Source organism: Urtica dioica, chromosome 11 (assembly GCF_054948205.1).
Source record: "Urtica dioica subsp. dioica isolate 48M chromosome 11, U.dioica_male_clone48M_v1_H2, whole genome shotgun sequence".
NCBI lineage: Eukaryota > Viridiplantae > Streptophyta > Magnoliopsida > Rosales > Urticaceae > Urtica > Urtica dioica.
The window spans coordinates 12,394,250-12,411,986 of record NC_142766.1 but is presented as its reverse complement, the minus strand read 5'-3'; the positions used below and the strand labels follow the sequence as shown (position 1 = coordinate 12,411,986).

Genomic DNA, 17,737 nt, shown 5'->3' with positions numbered 1-17,737 from the left:
CACTCGTTCCAATTGGCTATAAATAAAATAAGGCTATTGTTCGTGAAGAACAAGTAAGACACATAAACCCCCAGGTTCCCAAACTTCATCCCTCAAATGTCCCCTCGGATTTCTGCCCGACGGAAGGTTGCCGAAAGACCCTGGAGCAAAACAAGAAGAGGAAAAGGGATAAGGGGTCACCTGGGTGACGTCCTTGGTATGGAGTAATATCATTGGATAGAGTCTTGTTGATGTTGAAGGTGAACCTCACAGACCGGACGCACTTCATAATCAAGGACACCCACTTCTCATCATAATTGATTCCACCCGGTCATAAAATTTGGACATGTCTGGCTACAAATCCCCACATTTGTCGTTACCAAATCTACCTTGTCGCATAGTATGAGCCTCTTCGAACCCGAAAATCGCGTCGTCCAAAATTTGTTGGCCCCCTACGAAAGCACTTTGTTTTTTGAGATATAAGTCCCAATCGCTTTTCGTAGCCGGTGAGTAATACACTTCGAGATGATCTTGTACACCACAGTGCAAAGACCAATTGGTTGAAATCTTTGACCTTCTTTGTTTCCTTGATCTTGGGAATCAAGGTAATCACGGTGTCGTTGTGCTTCCAAATCTCTTGATTCTCATTGAGTATATCCAAGAATTCCTTCGTCACCTTTTTCCCCACAATGTGTCAATACTTTTGGAAGGCTCGGAAGGCCGTCCCTCCTCGGGGCCTTAAGAGGCCCAATGTCAAACACCGCCGAATGGACCTCATCTCGCGAGAACTCCTCGGCTAACACTGTGTTCATCCTCCTTGTAACCATTAGCCTCAAACAACTTGTCACCATGTGGATATCACTTGAAGAAGGGTGAGAAATCGAGAAAATATCAACAGAATAGTTTAAGATAGTACCTTAGATGCCTCGAGGTTCCTCGGTCTAAAAGTCATTGGAATAAAAAAGATCGGAAATGCGATTCTTCTTCCTCCTTTGACTAGGTTTCCGATGAAAAAATGTAGTGTTCCGGTCCCCGCTTCGAAACCATGCAGCCTGGCTATGTTGTCGCCAATATTTATCATCATTCTCAAGGAGGACATTTAGTTTCCACTCCTCCCGACAGATCTCGTCCGAGTCGTGGGCCAAAGTCGAGGAGTTGAAGCCACCCAAGGCGCTTTGGTGTTTAGCAATGTCCGCCTTCATAACATGAAATTTTTCTCTCCCCTACTCGGACAGGGAGCGAGAGCACCATTCCACCGTTGTAGCAAGATTCGCTCCCCAACTCTTTCTAATAATGTCCTCTCACTCCGACTCCTCACACCAAACCTCCTTGATTTATAATCTTTTAGACTCCATACGGGGCCCTTTCTTCATTCCCGGGATTACCCCGTTGCGTGAGAATAGCAAGGGACAATGGTCCGAGGACCAAAGATATAGATGAAAAACTTTGGCCGCTGGAAAAGCCTCCACGCACTCTCACGGTCATCTCTTGTCGCCATAATGAAGACTATAAAATAAATTAAAAAAGGACCACAACGAGACATTTCTTACACACACACACACTATTCATCATAATCTTCACCTATCATCAACACCCTTAACATTTTTATTTTCTATATAGATTCGTCTATTTTAAAGACAACTCTGTATAGAATCTTCACTATATTGATACATCCAAGTCGACAAAAGTGAGTTTATCATTGTAAAAACTGTGGTCACATATTTTTCATTGATATATTGACGTTAGAAACAATGTATAAGAGTAATGGCAAGTTTCAATGGAGATGCACGAGTCTCAAAGGAAGACATTTGTCAAGCATAGTTGTACTTCTCCAACTCAAAGAATTAAAAAAATTGATGGCTCGTCTAAATTTTGCATAGATCATTAGTCCAACTTGAAAAACGGGAGAAAAAACTCAAATAATATGAAAAACAAGCAACCATCTGCTGTGACACATAATGAAAACCATCGTTAATGGCAGTGGCAGATCCATAATTCAAAATGAAACGGGGTTTATTTGATAAAAAAATAAAAAAAAAATAAAAAAAATCCACTAGTGTGTACAAATTTTTTCCTATGGGAAATCATGAAAAAAAATCATATAAGTTTGGGCTAAAATATAACTATAAATAGAGGTAAATATATCATTTTTAAAAGTTCAAGGGGGCATATGTCCCATGGTCTCCACCTACCTTCGCCTCTGAACAACAACCCGACAAGGAGGTTGCCGATGAAGAGTTAAGAATCCTACCATCCAAGATGGCTGGGACAGGTCATACAGATATGAAGACGATAAGGAAATAGATGAGTCCTAATCCAAAAAGGAAAAAAGTCCCTGTACATATGGTAGCACAGTTTCCCATGAGGTACACTGTCAAAGGCTGGAGTGCAGAATTAAAAAATTGTCGGGGTAAAGAAGGAAACGATGGTGCGAGTACGTATGAGTTGTTGCATCACATTTCTCTGCAAGAGTTCCAAGGCTTCAATGACCAAATTGGTTCAAAATACCGACCATCACGACCTATGATGTAAATATCGTTCATGGAAACTAGGGGTGTACAAAAATTGACCGAAAATTGGTTAAACCGATCCGGAACCGAAATTCGGTGCCACGTCATCAAACCGAAAATTCGGTTCGGTTAACCGAAACCGAATTTAAGAATCGGTTCGGTTATCGGTTTTGAAAATCCAAAAATTCGGTTATCGGTTATTTAACCGATTTTTTTTTTATCCAGTTTTGAAACCGGATAACCAGTTTTAAAACCGGATAACCGATTTTAATCGGTTAACCGATTTGAACCGGATAACCGATTTGGATAATTGTAACATCTTTAAAACTGGTTAACCAGTTTTGAAATCGGTTAACCGATTTTTTCGGTTAACCGGTTTCAAAACTGGTTAACCAGTTTTAAAACGGTTATAAAACCGGTTATCGGTTTTACAAAACCGGTTAACCGAATTTTCGGTTAACCGATTTTCGGTTTTGGACCAATTCGGTTCGGTCATCGGTCCAAAATTTTCAAAACCGAAAATTCGGTTTCGGTTTTCAAATTGGTCCAAAACCGAACCGAACCGAACCGATTTCACCCTAATGGAAACCGCCTAGACGCTTTAAGTCTTAGGTCCAAAAAAAAATTCGGCTATCATACCTTTGGTAAATGATTTTTTGAGAGGAATTTGGTGCCGGTGGGGATAACATCCACGACTGTCAGTTTGGAGATAGTGTTTACCACTAAACCAAGTAATTCATAAATAAAAAATACGCATATTTCGTAAATATTTTATTTTATTCACTTATTCACAAATTTTATTTGATGGGATAAATGGGTTAAAGTTCTTTTGGGAGTCTTTACTAGAGAAAATGTAGATATATTTTTAGAACTTAAATAAAAGCACTAGCTCTTTTTATTTAAACATTCGAATGCATTATCTTTTTATTAACTACAATTAATTTAAGAATAAATCCTATTTTTACCCTCTGGACTCGTACCTCGGTTACATTTCGCCCCCTGTACTCGAACATGTTGCAAAACTCAACTCACAATTCAAACACGTGTTACAAGGCCCCACTTCCGTAAGTATTTGGGCGTTAAGTTTCACGTTTTGATGACGTCGCAAGATTTAAAAGGGTATAATAGTATTTTCTATTTTTCTAAGATTTAAATATTGTTATTAGATATATTAATTATTAAATAAATAAATATTTCTATTATTCTCTCTCTCTCTCTCCTTTCTCTCTCTCTCTCTCTCATTTCTTCTTCTTTTCTTCTCTGCAGACCCAATTGACAGAAGCGCATCCGACTCCAACCTCGATGAAGAAGCGAGCCTTCCGAAATCATGTCGTGGCAGGCTCACGTGGACGACCACCTGATGTGCGACATCGAAGAAACCGGCAAGCACCTCACCGCCGCCGCCATCGTTGGCCATGACGGCGCTGTTTGGGCCCAGAGCCAATCCTTCCCTAAGGTTCTGATTTCAATCATCACAATATCTCGAATCTATGGATCCATCAATTAATCACATATTTTGTGTGCGCCTCAGTTCAAAGTAGAGGAAATCGCGGCGATAATGGCGGATTTTGAGGAGCCGGGGAGTCTGGCTCCGACGGGACTTTTCCTCGGCGGCACCAAATACATGGTCATCTAGGGCGAGGGCGGAGCCGTGATCCGCGAGAAAAAGGTTCATCTCTAATTGATTATGGCTTCATTGTCTCCGATTTATTTTTTCGTCTGACCTAAATTATAAATCGAATCGTGTCTTAGGGTTCCGGTGGGATCACGGTGAAGAAGACCGGGATGTCGCTGCTGATCGGGATATACGACGAGCCTGTCACGCCAGGACAGTGCAACGTGGTCGTCGAGAAATTGGGAGATTACCTCATTGATCAGAATATGTAAACCATTTTTTTTTTTTCTAATTTGGGTATTTGTTTGAATTTCATCTGGGTATTTGTTTTTATTCGTAGACTGAAGACAGAAAGAGAGTTTATTATCATTGTTTGTTATTTGGAATTAGTAAATCAAATGTTTCTTTCTTTGCGTGTTGCTATTGGTATGAGGTGTTTTGCAAAATAAATCATATAAAGTTGTATTAGGTAATAATACTTCAAATTCAATCAATTGGGTCTGCAGAGAAGAAAAGAAGAAGAAGAGAGAGAGAGAGAGAGAGAGAGAGAGAGAGTAATAGAAATATTTATTTATTTAATAATTAATATATCTAATAACAATATTTAAATCTTAGAATAATAGAAAATACTATTATACCCTTTTAAATCTTGCGACGTCATCAAAACGTGAAACTTAACGTCCAAATACTGATGAAAATGAGGTCTTGTAACACGTGTTTGAGTTGTGAGTTAAGTTTTGCAACATTTTCGAGTCCAGGGGGCGAAATGTAACCGATGTACGAGTCCAGATGGTAAAAATGAGATTTATTCTTAATTTAAATATAACATATACATAGATTTTCACTAATGCCAAATTAATCATCTCGTTGAAAAGCTCTCAGTTGTAAAAAATTTATAACATGGTGGTCACGAACTATACATTTACTAGGACTCAGCGCAAAAAGAGAATGCATATTTATTAAATTTATAAAAAAATAATCTATAATTAACTTTGGTACAAGTATTGTGTAAAGGTCTTCCTATTTAATTGATGGTGAAATACCTTATAACCAAAACTCTTTGTATTTTTTTTATATTTAGAAAAAAGGTGGTAGAGTCACGTGTAGCTATGCGGAGAAAAAAATGAAGTTTTCAGAATGTCAATATGTAAAACGTATTTGAGTTGTATGTAAAACGTGTTTGAGTTGTATATTTGAAAAGTCAAGAAATTGTTGAGGTTTACTCCAAATTCTATTTGAACGACAAGTATATATTGTCAAGATGTGAAGCTAAAGAAAACACAAATAGGGCGGTTGAGCAAGAAATTTGTGAAACGTTTCTGTACCGTACCTAATTCTATTTCATTTGCCCTCGAATCCAAATATCTCATATGAAGATTAATTTCTATGATAAATGATACGGTGAATGATAGTGACATTGATCCACAAGAACTTCAACAAACTCTTGAAATGACATACGTTAACTTGAGTAAAGATGAAGGCAAGAGACGGATAATTGAGGAAAATCTAGCTTTAAGACGCGCTGGGACACGAGTAAAGACTGTTAATATGATGACATAACTAATTGGTGTGTCCGAATAAACAAAATAAGTGTATAAACGGAAGTTTTATTTATATACCTATTTTGCTTATGTTGATTAACATGAAAATTAAGAATCCAATAAAATAGAATCGACTTTTCATGCAACTAAAGAATTTGAAATTGAAAAATTCAATAGAGCAATAGAATAAGATAAAAAAAAAATAAAAGCAAATGAGTAGAAAAACACATTATATTATTATAAACTGCTATCTTATCTACACTACTACAAAAATTACTTTTAGAAGCAACGGATAGTTTTTAAGCGACTAGTCGCTTCTAATTAGAAGCGACTAATTGCTTCCATTATAGTCAACGGAAATCCAAGCAATTTGTATTGAAAAAGTATAAATTATGAAATTAGAAGCGACTTAGTCGCTTCTAATATTTTTTTCCGCCAATTAGAAGCGACATGTCGCTTCCATGCTCCCAAATTTTTTGGCTCCTTGTTTTCTCAAAATTACGTAATTTAGAATTAATTAAGTTAATATTGTAACTATAATTGCAAAATTAACTTCTTTAAATTTATTGATTTGAATTGTTATATTGATGTAACCGAGCCACTGGGGCTCGGTTTAGAATTTAGTTGTTCAATAGGATAGTTTTGCCAGGTATATATGTTTTTATAATGAATATGCATTTTTAAGTTGTAGATATTTTAGGGGAAACTCTACCAAAATTTCGGCAAAATTTCTAACGAAGTACTTTAAAATATCTATTTTTCTCAATCATTGCAATTTTCCGACATCAAACTTCAAAAGTAATGTCCAGTCTCGATCTCGTTCTCACATGCATCTTCCAAAGTTCTTTTTTCATAAAAGCTCTTTCTAATATTTGATCTCCCAACATTCGGCGTTATGTCAAACTCAGGTAGAGATTTGATTATTTAGAATGACCGAATGAATCTTCAATATCAGTCTAGTGTTAATGAGTTCATCTGCGCGGCGCGTTTCCACCTGAATAGTGATGGTGAAATCAAGTGTCCTTGTCGTAGATGCAACAACACAATTACCCAACAGATAGAATTTGTTTGGGTGCATCTTTTATCCAAGGGATTTACTCCGTATTACACTTAGTGGTACATAACGGCGAGCCACGACATGTCATCGTTTCTGAAGAAGAAGTAGCAGTTGAGAATGAGCGAGACATTGGCGGATTACAAGACGTCATTTATGATATCATGAATCACGACAATTATGATGATTTCGTCGACCCGACCCCAAATGAAGTGTGCAAAGAAGAGCAGATTGAGGATCTCTTCGCTGAGTTGAAACCAGAGTTGTACCCTGGTTGCAAGGAGTTTTCGTCTTTGTCGTTCTTAGTTTCATTGATACACATAAAGTTCGTGAACCATTGGACGAATAAGTTGCTCAATGAACTGCTATAACTTTTGAGGAAGTCGCATCCTACTGGAAACAGAATTCCAGAGAAGCACTACGAGGCGAAGGCAAAGTTAAAGCGGTTCGGCATGGGATACGAGATGATCGATGTGTGCGGCGAACTATTGCATCTTATTCTAGAAAGGATTGAAAACCGCTTACGTCTGCCCTGTCTACGACGAAAGTAGATGGGTAGTTGAGAATAAAGTACCTCGCAAAGTTTTACGGTACTTCTCGGTAAAATATCGGCTCAATTGGTTGTACGCATCTCTACACACATCTCTCGAAACGCAGTGGCATGAGAAGGAACGAGTGATTGAGGAAGGCGTTTTACGCATCATGCCTATGGGAAGATGTGGAAGAACTTGGACAAGACGTATCCAGACTTTGATGCGGAGTCGATGAACGTTCGACTTGGACTTTCAGCCGATGGTTACAACCCTTTCGAGGAAATGAGTTTAGCGTATAGCATGTGGTCGGTGGTGTTGACCGTGTACAATTTGTCATAATGGCTTTGCATGAAGTCCGAGTATTTGATGTTGACACTTCTAATTCCGGGCCCGAAGTCACCTGAAAAAGACATTGATGTGTTTTGCAGCTACTCGTTGAAGAACTGAAAGAGTTGTGGACAACAAGCGTCTGATTGCGAGATGGGGTCGATAACAATGAAGTATTTTGATTGCGGACCGCACTCTTTTGGAAGATCAATGACTTTCCAGAACGGATAAGTTTATCAGGATGAAGTGGACAAGGGTATCTTGCGTGTCTCACATGGGTCAAAGACACGCCAGCGTTGCCTATTAGAAATAGAGTCGTGTATTATGACCATCGTCGGTAATTTCCAGATTCTCACCGGATGTGAAAGTGCAGTGGTCAACTGAACAATATTCCTGATACGACACTATGCAAGCACTCTCGGGGTCCAAAGCGAAAGCGAGGTGATAGCGAACTGAATTGGAGCAAGAAAAGCATCTTTTACGAGTTGGCTTACTGGTCAGAGTTGACGTTGAAGCACAACTTGGATGTGATGCACATAGAGAAGAATATGTTTGAAAACTTACTAGGGACATTGCTCAGTATTGACAGGAAGGATAAGACACCGAGAAAGCGAGACGGGAGTTGGAAGACTTGAAAATCGTGAGAATATGTGGTTTAAACCGCAAACTTCATACATTCTGAGACCGACGCAGAGGAATGAGTTTATTGAGTTTCTCAAGTCCGTAAAGTTTTCAAACGGACTTGCTGGAAATTTGAAGAAAAATGTCATTGCTGATGGGAAAGTGATGGGGTTGAAGATCCATGATCTTGCAAAGGTTGTTGGCTGTGGGTATCGGTCCTTATGTCCCGGAGAAAATTTAGGAAATCATCGCAAAGCTGGGTAACTTTTGTAAGCTCATGTGTTCCAGAACCTTACGAGTGGAAGATCTCAAGAAAGCACAAGATGCGATTGTTAAGATCTTGTGTAAGTTTGAAATCATATTTCCCCCTGTATTTTTCATGATCATGGTTCATGTGACGATGCATTTACCTGAAGAAGCTCTTGAAAGTGGTCCGGTGCATATGAGATGGATGTACCCATTCGAGAGATACTTGAGAATGTTAAAGCATTTTGTGAGAAATAGAGTTAAACCAGAAGGCTCTATCGCTGAGGCTTAAGTTGTGGAAGAAGTTTTGGCATTTGAGGCAAGGTATTTTGATGATGCCTCGAATGAAGTTGTTCGAGCCCGCGAGCTCTCTGTTTTTCAGTCAGAGAAGTGCGTGCCCTATGGAAAGATGAATCTGACCTAGTTGGACGAAAAGTCGAGAGAGATGACAGAGTGGTATATTTTGACCAATTGTACCAAAATTAATGATTACATGACCTACGTTTGACTTAATCAATAATTTTTTAAAATGATTTTGATCCATTCATGGCCCACACAGTCCGATGGGAAACGCGGATTCGAAAAGGTGAATAATTCTGCTTACTTGGTGTTCAAGAACTCTCCAATATCCTTCCTTGAACTAACATCACGTCTCCCTCCCCCTTGAGTTCCCCAATGTGATTGCGCCTACTCTAAACCAAGGTGGCCAGAAGAAGCGAGTATTCCGATCCCCTTTCTTCAACCAAGTCTCACGTGACTTTTGTCTCCAAACCACTTCGACGGCGCGATTGAGTTCCACAATTTTAAATTGAATGGCCGCTTCTTCTTCTACACTTTCATGCGAGGTTCTTGTATTTTGTAACTCAACAAGCCTTTCCTCGCATTCTTTGATCCGAATTTTCATGTCCCCTTCCACCTTCTAGCTTGCCGCACATGAATCTCCTAACCCACCATCTTAGTCTTCTCGTTCAAGATCCACCCCTTGAAACCTTTATGATTCGTCTTCCACACTTCCTCCACCTTCTCCCGACATAGCTCTTCATCCGCCCATGCATCATAGAACCGAAAAGAAATCCTTCTCTTTTCTTCCACCATGTAGCAATCTAGGATGATCGAAGCATGATCCGAGCCCAAAATTGGCAAGTTTTGCACGCCTTCTCAAACTTACAAAGCCGATTCGAACCACCCCTCCCCCCCCCCCCCCCCCCCCCCCCCCCCCCCAAATAATGGCCCACATTTTTCCCGACCACCCAACTAGTTCGCTTAACGACTCCCAAAACTCAGCTAAATTACCTAGTCCCGATAGTCCATACGGTCCCCACAAATCCCAATTTTTTTCCCTCGTGTCTTCCCTAACCACTCCCCAAATGTCCAAATGTAGTTTTTTTTTTTTTAGTTCTTCACACATCTATCTTAATCTTCTGTCTCCACCACATACGAATCCCCCGATAAACCTTCCGCAACCACTCCCACGCCCCCCAATATCCCATCCTACCCTCTCCTACAAGCGTTTCAAATAAGAAAATTACGTCCGAATTGTGGTCCCGAATGAAGTTCCGGAGCTCCTCATCCGCCGTTGCCCGATTAAGGCTCCGGCAACTCTAAGAGAATACTAACATTTAAGAAAGTACGGGGTTGTTATTCACCATTATAATATTCACTATTGTAATTGTAAGTAAGTATATTTACATTTCTATATAAATAATCAATCCTTTTCACAAAATAATTTTTTTTTTCGAATTTATTAACAACATTGTGAACTTCAGAATGATATAAATAATTTACATTAGGTTGTCACTCGAGCCAAAAAAAAAAGGGAATATATAAAAAAAAAAGTACGGTTTCACATTTCAATTCGGGTAATGAATAATGTTCGTGCACGAAAGAGTCGCGTTCAAAATGTTGTTTATTTTCTTTTTATTGCAATATATAATGATATTGGTTAATAAAAGTCGCTTAACTTGACCCACAATAATCAGCACGACGTTGGCATATACAAATGGACTCTTTCTTTTTTTGCTCAAGGTATACAAATGGACTCAACAACCACCATCTCATATTTACTTTCTCTCTTTCTTTACCTTCCTCTTCCTTTCCCAATAAAAGAGTAAAAAAATGATTATTAACACGTTCAACAATTCGACACCATAACATAAACAACTATTATCGCCATAAACAATAATTATTCAGAGATCAAGATCTGAATAATATGAGATAAATTGATAAAGATTATTTTACCAACTCAGTAGAAATAATAAAATAAGTAAATAGAATACTCTCACTTTATTTATGTCTCTCCTTATATTTTATTTAGTAAAAGAAAGAAGCAGAGAGAGAGAGAGAGAAGAAAAAGAAAATATAAAAAAAAGACATCGGTGGTAGGTGTGTGATTGACCGAACCACCAAAGCACACGTAGACCACCCTTCCCTTCCTTCCTCTTCTTTTCTCTCCACCCAATCCCTTTCTATAAATCCCATTCTCACCCCATTTGCCTCCTCAGCTTGACGTTCCCTTCTCCAAGAGAACTTTCAAGCAAACCTACCAACTCCACCCCCAAAAAAAAAAAAAAAAAAAAAAAATCTTAATTATCAAATAAGAGGAAAGAGAAAAGAGCGAAAATGCAGGCCATTTCACCGACTCCGACTCCAACCCCGGCGGCGCTGAGATCCCCGGCGATCCGCGGCAGAGTTCTCTGCCGCGCCTTGAACTTCCCCAACGGCGTGGGCATGAGCCGCTCCGACTGGCAGAGCTCCTGCGCCATCCTCTCCAGCAACGCCGACTCCGCCGCCGCCGCCGCCGCCGCGGTCAACGGGCACAAATCGCCCTCCGTTGACCTGGAGCTGGTCCCGGTGGTAGGAAAGCAGAAAGCTTTAACAATAACCGACCTATCTCCGGCGCCGATGCACGGCTCACGGCTGCGCGCGGCGTACCAAGGCGTCCCGGGCGCGTACTCAGAGGCAGCAGCAGGGAAAGCCTACCCAGACTGCGAAGCCATACCCTGCGACCAGTTCGAAGTCGCCTTCCAAGCCGTCGAGCTTTGGATCGCCGACCGGGCAGTCCTTCCGGTGGAAAACTCCCTCGGAGGATCGATCCACCGCAACTACGACCTCCTCCTCCGCCACCGCCTCCACATCGTCGGCGAGGTTCAGCTCCCCGTGCACCACTGCCTCTTAGCCCTCCCGGGGGTTCGAAAGGAGTACTTAACCCGAGTGATCTCTCACCCGCAAGCCTTGGCCCAGTGCGAGCACACGCTCACCGCCCTCGGCCTCAGCGTGGCCCGCGAGGCCGTGGACGACACCGCCGGAGCCGCCGAGTACGTGGCGGCCCAGAACCTCCGCGACACGGCCGCCATAGCCAGCGCCAGAGCCGCCGAGCTCTACGGCCTCAGCATATTGGCCGACGGGATTCAGGACGACAGCGGGAACGTGACTCGGTTCGTGATGCTGGCTCGGGAGCCGGTGATCCCTCGCACGGACAGGCCGTTCAAGACGAGCATCGTGTTCGCGCACGATAAAGGGACTTCCGTGCTGTTCAAGGTTCTGTCGGCGTTCGCGTTCCGCAACATCAGCCTCACCAAGATCGAGTCGCGGCCGCACCGCAACCGCCCCATCCGGCTCGTGGACGACGCTAATGTCGGCACGGCCAAGCATTTTGAGTACATGTTCTATGTCGACTTCGAGGCCTCTATGGCCGATGTCCGAGCACAGAACGCGCTCGCTGAGGTTCAGGAATTCACTTCCTTCCTTAGGGTCTTGGGGAGTTATCCCATGGACATGACTCCCTGGTCACCGGCTCCTATTTAATTTCTTTTCATTATTTATTACCAAGATTATGCCATGCCACTGCCACCACCACCACAAATTTATTTGTCATTTTTATTGGTTTTAAAATGTATAAAGTTGATGCTAAATCACCATCACGAATCACTCTCCTCTGTGTCTTGTCTGCAAACAGAGAGGGGCATGTAGTTGAGTTGTTCTTTTTTTTTTCTTTTCTGCCATATGCTTGTTTGTTTTATAATTGGGTAGATATTATTCATATAAGACAATGGTAAATTATTTGGTGACGACGACTTTAGTATGATGATGAAAATTATGTAATAAAGTGGTTGGTGAGAGCGTGCAAAGAATGTGGAGAGTGGAGGCCTTGTTAGCTATTCTACAACTAATCCGCTAGATGTCTTATTTTCGTGGAAAGAAAGAGAAAAAGAAAACAAAACAGTTAAATTAAAGGTAATCGAGATTCAAGAGGACTTTTTTTTGTCTTGGAAATGCATAGGCGTTTGTATGGCATTCCCTTTCGGAGTAAAGGTTGAGAGAAGAGTTGAGCAGCAGCAAGTGGATGGAGAAATCAAAGTCACGGAAGAAGAGATATGGTTTCAATTGATGATTCGGTGTTGGAGGACGGAAGTGATCCCTACCGTTCAAGAAGATGCAGCTAGGAAGACTCTTGACATGTAGGCCCGTCAAAAAGAGGGCTTTCGACTGCATGGGTTGCAATTAGTGGCAATCACAATGAAAGTTAGGTGAGTATTTTGGGGCTCATGTGGCCTTTTGCAGAGTCCATGTGTACATGGTTTAATCGGAGTACAAAGTGGCTACCTAGGGTAGACACATGGAATCGCTTTTTAAAGCGGGGAAGGATAGCCTTGAGTTGAAGTGATTTCGCCCGCGGAAGAACCCTTCAAAATTAAACAATTCCCCAGACATTTGTTTTTTACTCGGAGGACTCTAGTGGGCATTAATCGCTTCCCGAAATTGTGGGCATTTTAATGAATAATTGATGAACACCGTATGTTTCAATTTTCGTTACATGACTTGTAGTATCCAACCCGGTATTCGTAAAAGGCTAGATGGTCGACTATTCAAACCTGAGCGACGCTTGTCCCGAGTAAAGTTTTACTCTTCCCTACATTGACCAGCTAGTCAACATTATGACTAGGCACAAATTGCTCAACTATACAAATGCATCCTCGGTTTAAAATCAAATCGAAAAAACACGGAATCTATCACAAATTGCGCCCTATACTGCTACAAAGCGATCGCTTTCGGGCTGAAAAATGCTAGGGTTACCTACTAGCCACTCCTCAATAAAATGTTTGGAGACCACATTGACAAAACCATGGAGGTCTACCTCGAACATATTCTAGTGAATAGATAACTTGACTTTGAGCATGTCGATAACCTCTCAGCATTGTTCAATACACGTAGGGCAAACCAAAGGCATCTAAATCTGTTGAGATGTGGATTCAGAGTAGCATCGGGAGAGTTCGTTAGTGTCATGGGGAATCAAACCGGCCTAATATGCATCGATGTATACTTCTACACTTTGGCTTTCATTTCTTTTGAAGAATAGACCCCGTCCTGGTGTTCCTTTCAAATACTTGAGAATTTGGTATATGACATCGAGGTGACTTTTAGAAGGAGCATGCATGAATTGACTCGCACAACTAACCGAAAAAGCCAAATCCAATATTGTATGAGATAGATAGATTAGTATTCCTACTAACCTTTGGTATTGACATTTATTGATCGGTGGATCATTTCCATTGTCGTTGCTGAGTTTCTCATTGTCATCCATCACCGTATCTACCAGTTTAGATCCTGACATTCCGGTGGTCTCCAAGAGGTCCAATACATATCTTCGTTGAGAGACAGAAATTTCGAGCTTGTTTTTTGGCCACTTCCATCTTTAAGAAATATCAGAGATTCCCAAGGTCTTTCATCTCAAATTCCTCTGCTCGCTTTGCCTTCACCCAGCTGATCTTTCCCCCATCATCTCATGTAACAATTATATCCTCAACATACACTATCAAGATCGCAATTTTTCCTTTATTTGATCTGTAGAATAGTGTGTGATTGACTTGAGTTTGCTTTTACCCTTGTGATTTTAACCGCCTTGGTAAACCTACCAAACCAAGCTCGAGACGATTGTTTTAAGCCATACAATGATTTTTTTAGACGACATACCTTCCCATTTTCTCTTTTCGAGTCGAAACCAGGTGGTAAATCCATGTATGCCTCTTCCTCTAAATCATCGTTGAGAAAAGCATTATTCACATCTAGTTGTTGAAGGGACCAATTCAGGTTCGCAGCTAGATATAATGACACCCAAATAATATTTACCTTTGCCACATGTGCGTAGGTTTCTTGATAATCCATACCATAAGTTTAAGTATATCCCTTTGCTACTAACCTGGCTTTATAGCGTTCAACTAATCCATTCGTCTTGTACTTCAATGCGAAGACCCATTTACACCCAACCTGAGACTTTCCGCGACTACTTCCCACGTACCGTTTTTGCCAAGTGCTCCCATTTCCACAAGCACAGCCTTCTTCCATTCAATATTTTGAAGAGCTGCTTCAACATTAGTTGGAATTGTAATGGTCGACAAGTTTGATACTAAGGCTTGCATTGCTTTAGAGAGATGAGAATACCTGAGAAATTTCTGGATAGGATGTAAAGTGCAGCTGCAAGTTCCCTTCCTTAAATCAATTGGAATATCAATTTCATTATCACTATTATTAGTGTGTAAATCATTACATTCTTGGACAAAGAGGTGGTGGAGAACATTACTCGCTTATGAGACTCAACGCGACGGACCACTGGGAAGATTTCATCAAGAGAAGGAAGATGCTTCAGGCTAAGGATACGACCACGCACATCATCGAGACCATTATCGAGACCAACAAGGAAATAGTTTTATTTTATTAAACGTTCTTTTCCTAGGGAAATTAACTTTTTTTTTCTTTGATCAGCCTTTGGATAAGCCATTCATTCAGGATGGCCGAGAGCTAGCTAAAGAGCTTCATCTTCCAATTAACTACTACCATCAGAGGCGTTTAAGTTATTTACTTCTAACTACTAACTACACGTTTGAAGAGATCAAAAAGACGCGCAATAATATGTTTTATGATTTGGCCTTTACGATATTAAAACGTTTGATTTAGTCGAGGCTCGAACTAAATATCTCTAATCGTACACTGACCCATCGGTGGCCTCAGAATTAGTGATCAACCTAGACTCAGCCTCGAGGGCTCGATCTGTTCCTTTTTACCCCTTTGTCAACAGGTCTTGTTGATTTATTTAGGGAAAAACGGGCCCTTAATGATATGGCGGGCCTTCAAAATATTTCCCACCAATACTTTTCCTAAGTGTCTAGTCAAATATTCATGTATTTATACGGGGGCTTTAGTGTCACCGCGACTAATGTTCTAAATACGATTTCCACCGACACAGGTGAAATGCGATTATGCGAGCGGTCTTAGTGAGATACATGAGGAGTCACGATACTCAAGGATGCACTACATCATCATAGGAACATTTAATGACCCATTATTAATTAGAATGATATGAGACAATAGCAATAATCTGGTCAGAAGCCTCGAGGAAAACTTGAATAGTTGCATCGATGCACTGCTTAGCTAGTGGAAAATCGCTACTAACTTAACGCTGACTCCCTATTGATAAATCGAAGATATTGAGTCAAAGTGGTTGAATTTCCCTCCAAAAAAATAAAGCTATAAATTCTCTGAAGTCCAAGATAATAGTATCTAGTTAACTATTTCTTGCATTTAATCAAATTATAGTTTCCCTATAATGATTTTCTGATCTTGAAATACGGAGAAGATTCTTTTTCTCATTGATTAAAGATGTCCAATTGAATAAATTGTCTCTAGTGGGTGGGATTAGGTGAGATTAAATTGCTTTACACTCAAAATATTAATAATAACTCTAGACGCCAAATTTACCTATTTTTTCAACTTGTTACTTGGTTGGTTAAACATTCATAACTGTTTTGGCCTTGATCGTCAGATTCGTCACAACTGGTTTCAAATTTACTGAACGAAATTTAAGCGTTGTCTTGTCAATTGTGACACCAGTTTTCAGTTATATCTTTCAAATAAATTAATTCCAAATGTTCTTTGTTTTACTTTTAAGTTTTAACAAGAATCCACTTTCACGAGATCTTTTTATTTAAATGGGTATTAAATGAAGAATCTGATTTGATTGTTTGTTTGTATATTTATATATATTATAGAATTCTATATTATAAATGTTCAGAGTGGGAAGGAGTTTGTCCTACATCAGAGTCAAATTAATTCTTGCATCTATTGAACTATTTTGTAGAGTCCAAAACCCAAATCAGTTGGCTCGATTTCTTTGACTTTGATTAATTATCCCAGAATCTTTTGATACCACTATTTTTTTTTATATTCTGTCAGAAATTTTGAATCTTATTTTCATTTTATATCGTTTCTTGAATCGGCTCTAATTTGATGCAAGACTAATTATTTAATTGATTTGATACAACCAAGACGAACAACTAAGCCAGCACTAACAATTTATCTTATTCGTTAAACATTACATTAAATCATGCTAGTAAAACAATTCCTTTAGAAAGAAAAAACGTTGTTATATTGTTATCTGCGAGTCGCAGATACTGCGACACACGGACAATACCAATAAAATTGACTATTATGATTAGTCGGTCACATTGAGCCATCAGTGTATCAGCACGCTAATAATCATCGATTCTCTTTTTTAAAAAGGGACGCACATATTATTTTTTATTTTTAAATATATATTATGGCTGTACAATCTATTACATTGGTGATTGGTCATGTATGCACGAGTTAGAATTAACACAAATAAGCTTAATTAGAACTTAGAAGGCATGTGGTATTTGATGAACAAACTTTCAAGCTTAAAATTCTTGGACAATGTACAACTACGCAACATCAATTACCACACGTCCACCATCATGATTCTAATACTCGACACCATATAATGCTATATCCATGACCGCTCATTATAGATCAACATTTTAAGGGTGTTCATATGCCATTAATCGTGATGATGCTTTCCTTTGGGTGTTCATGGCGCGATATTGTCTTGTCTATATTTCTAGATCTCCCTAAGTACCACAAATCAATTAAACGGCCCTCTCGAGCCATGTACTTAATCAATTTTTACTTCTATATGTTCAACTATTTGAACGTATTCCATTTTGGATATCCATGATATATTTTTTTTTTTTGGGATTTTATATCCAGAACTCAACCCTACTTCGAGTTAGGGTTTACCGCTTTATATAACACTATCAATTTTGAGGAGGAAACGATTCACGCCACTCTGAGTTTAGAGGATGACCCACCGCTCAATGCGAGGAGACGGAGGTGTGAAATAAAAAAAAAAAAACACAAAAATATAAATATGAGGATATACTAAAACATGATTGGTGATTATGGTTCACCTGATTTAGAAAGTCTGTTAAATGACACCGGTCTTTTTCACTCAGTAATTAATC

At 39.9% G+C, this 17,737-nt stretch overlaps 1 protein-coding gene and 1 pseudogene across 1 annotated transcript; both read left to right on the top strand.

Moving 5' to 3' along the window:
* The first annotated feature begins 3,816 nt into the window (after positions 1-3,816).
* Positions 3,817-4,376, top strand: LOC149381300 (profilin-3 pseudogene; annotated as a pseudogene).
* Positions 4,377-10,825: 6,449 nt separating this feature from the next.
* Positions 10,826-12,496, top strand: PD1 (prephenate dehydratase 1). Its single transcript, XM_089630380.1, has one exon. It carries the CDS (start codon positions 11,046-11,048, stop codon positions 12,228-12,230), a length of 1,185 nt encoding a protein of 394 aa, XP_089486506.1. The 5' UTR covers positions 10,826-11,045; the 3' UTR covers positions 12,231-12,496.
* Positions 12,497-17,737: the final 5,241 nt, after the last annotated feature.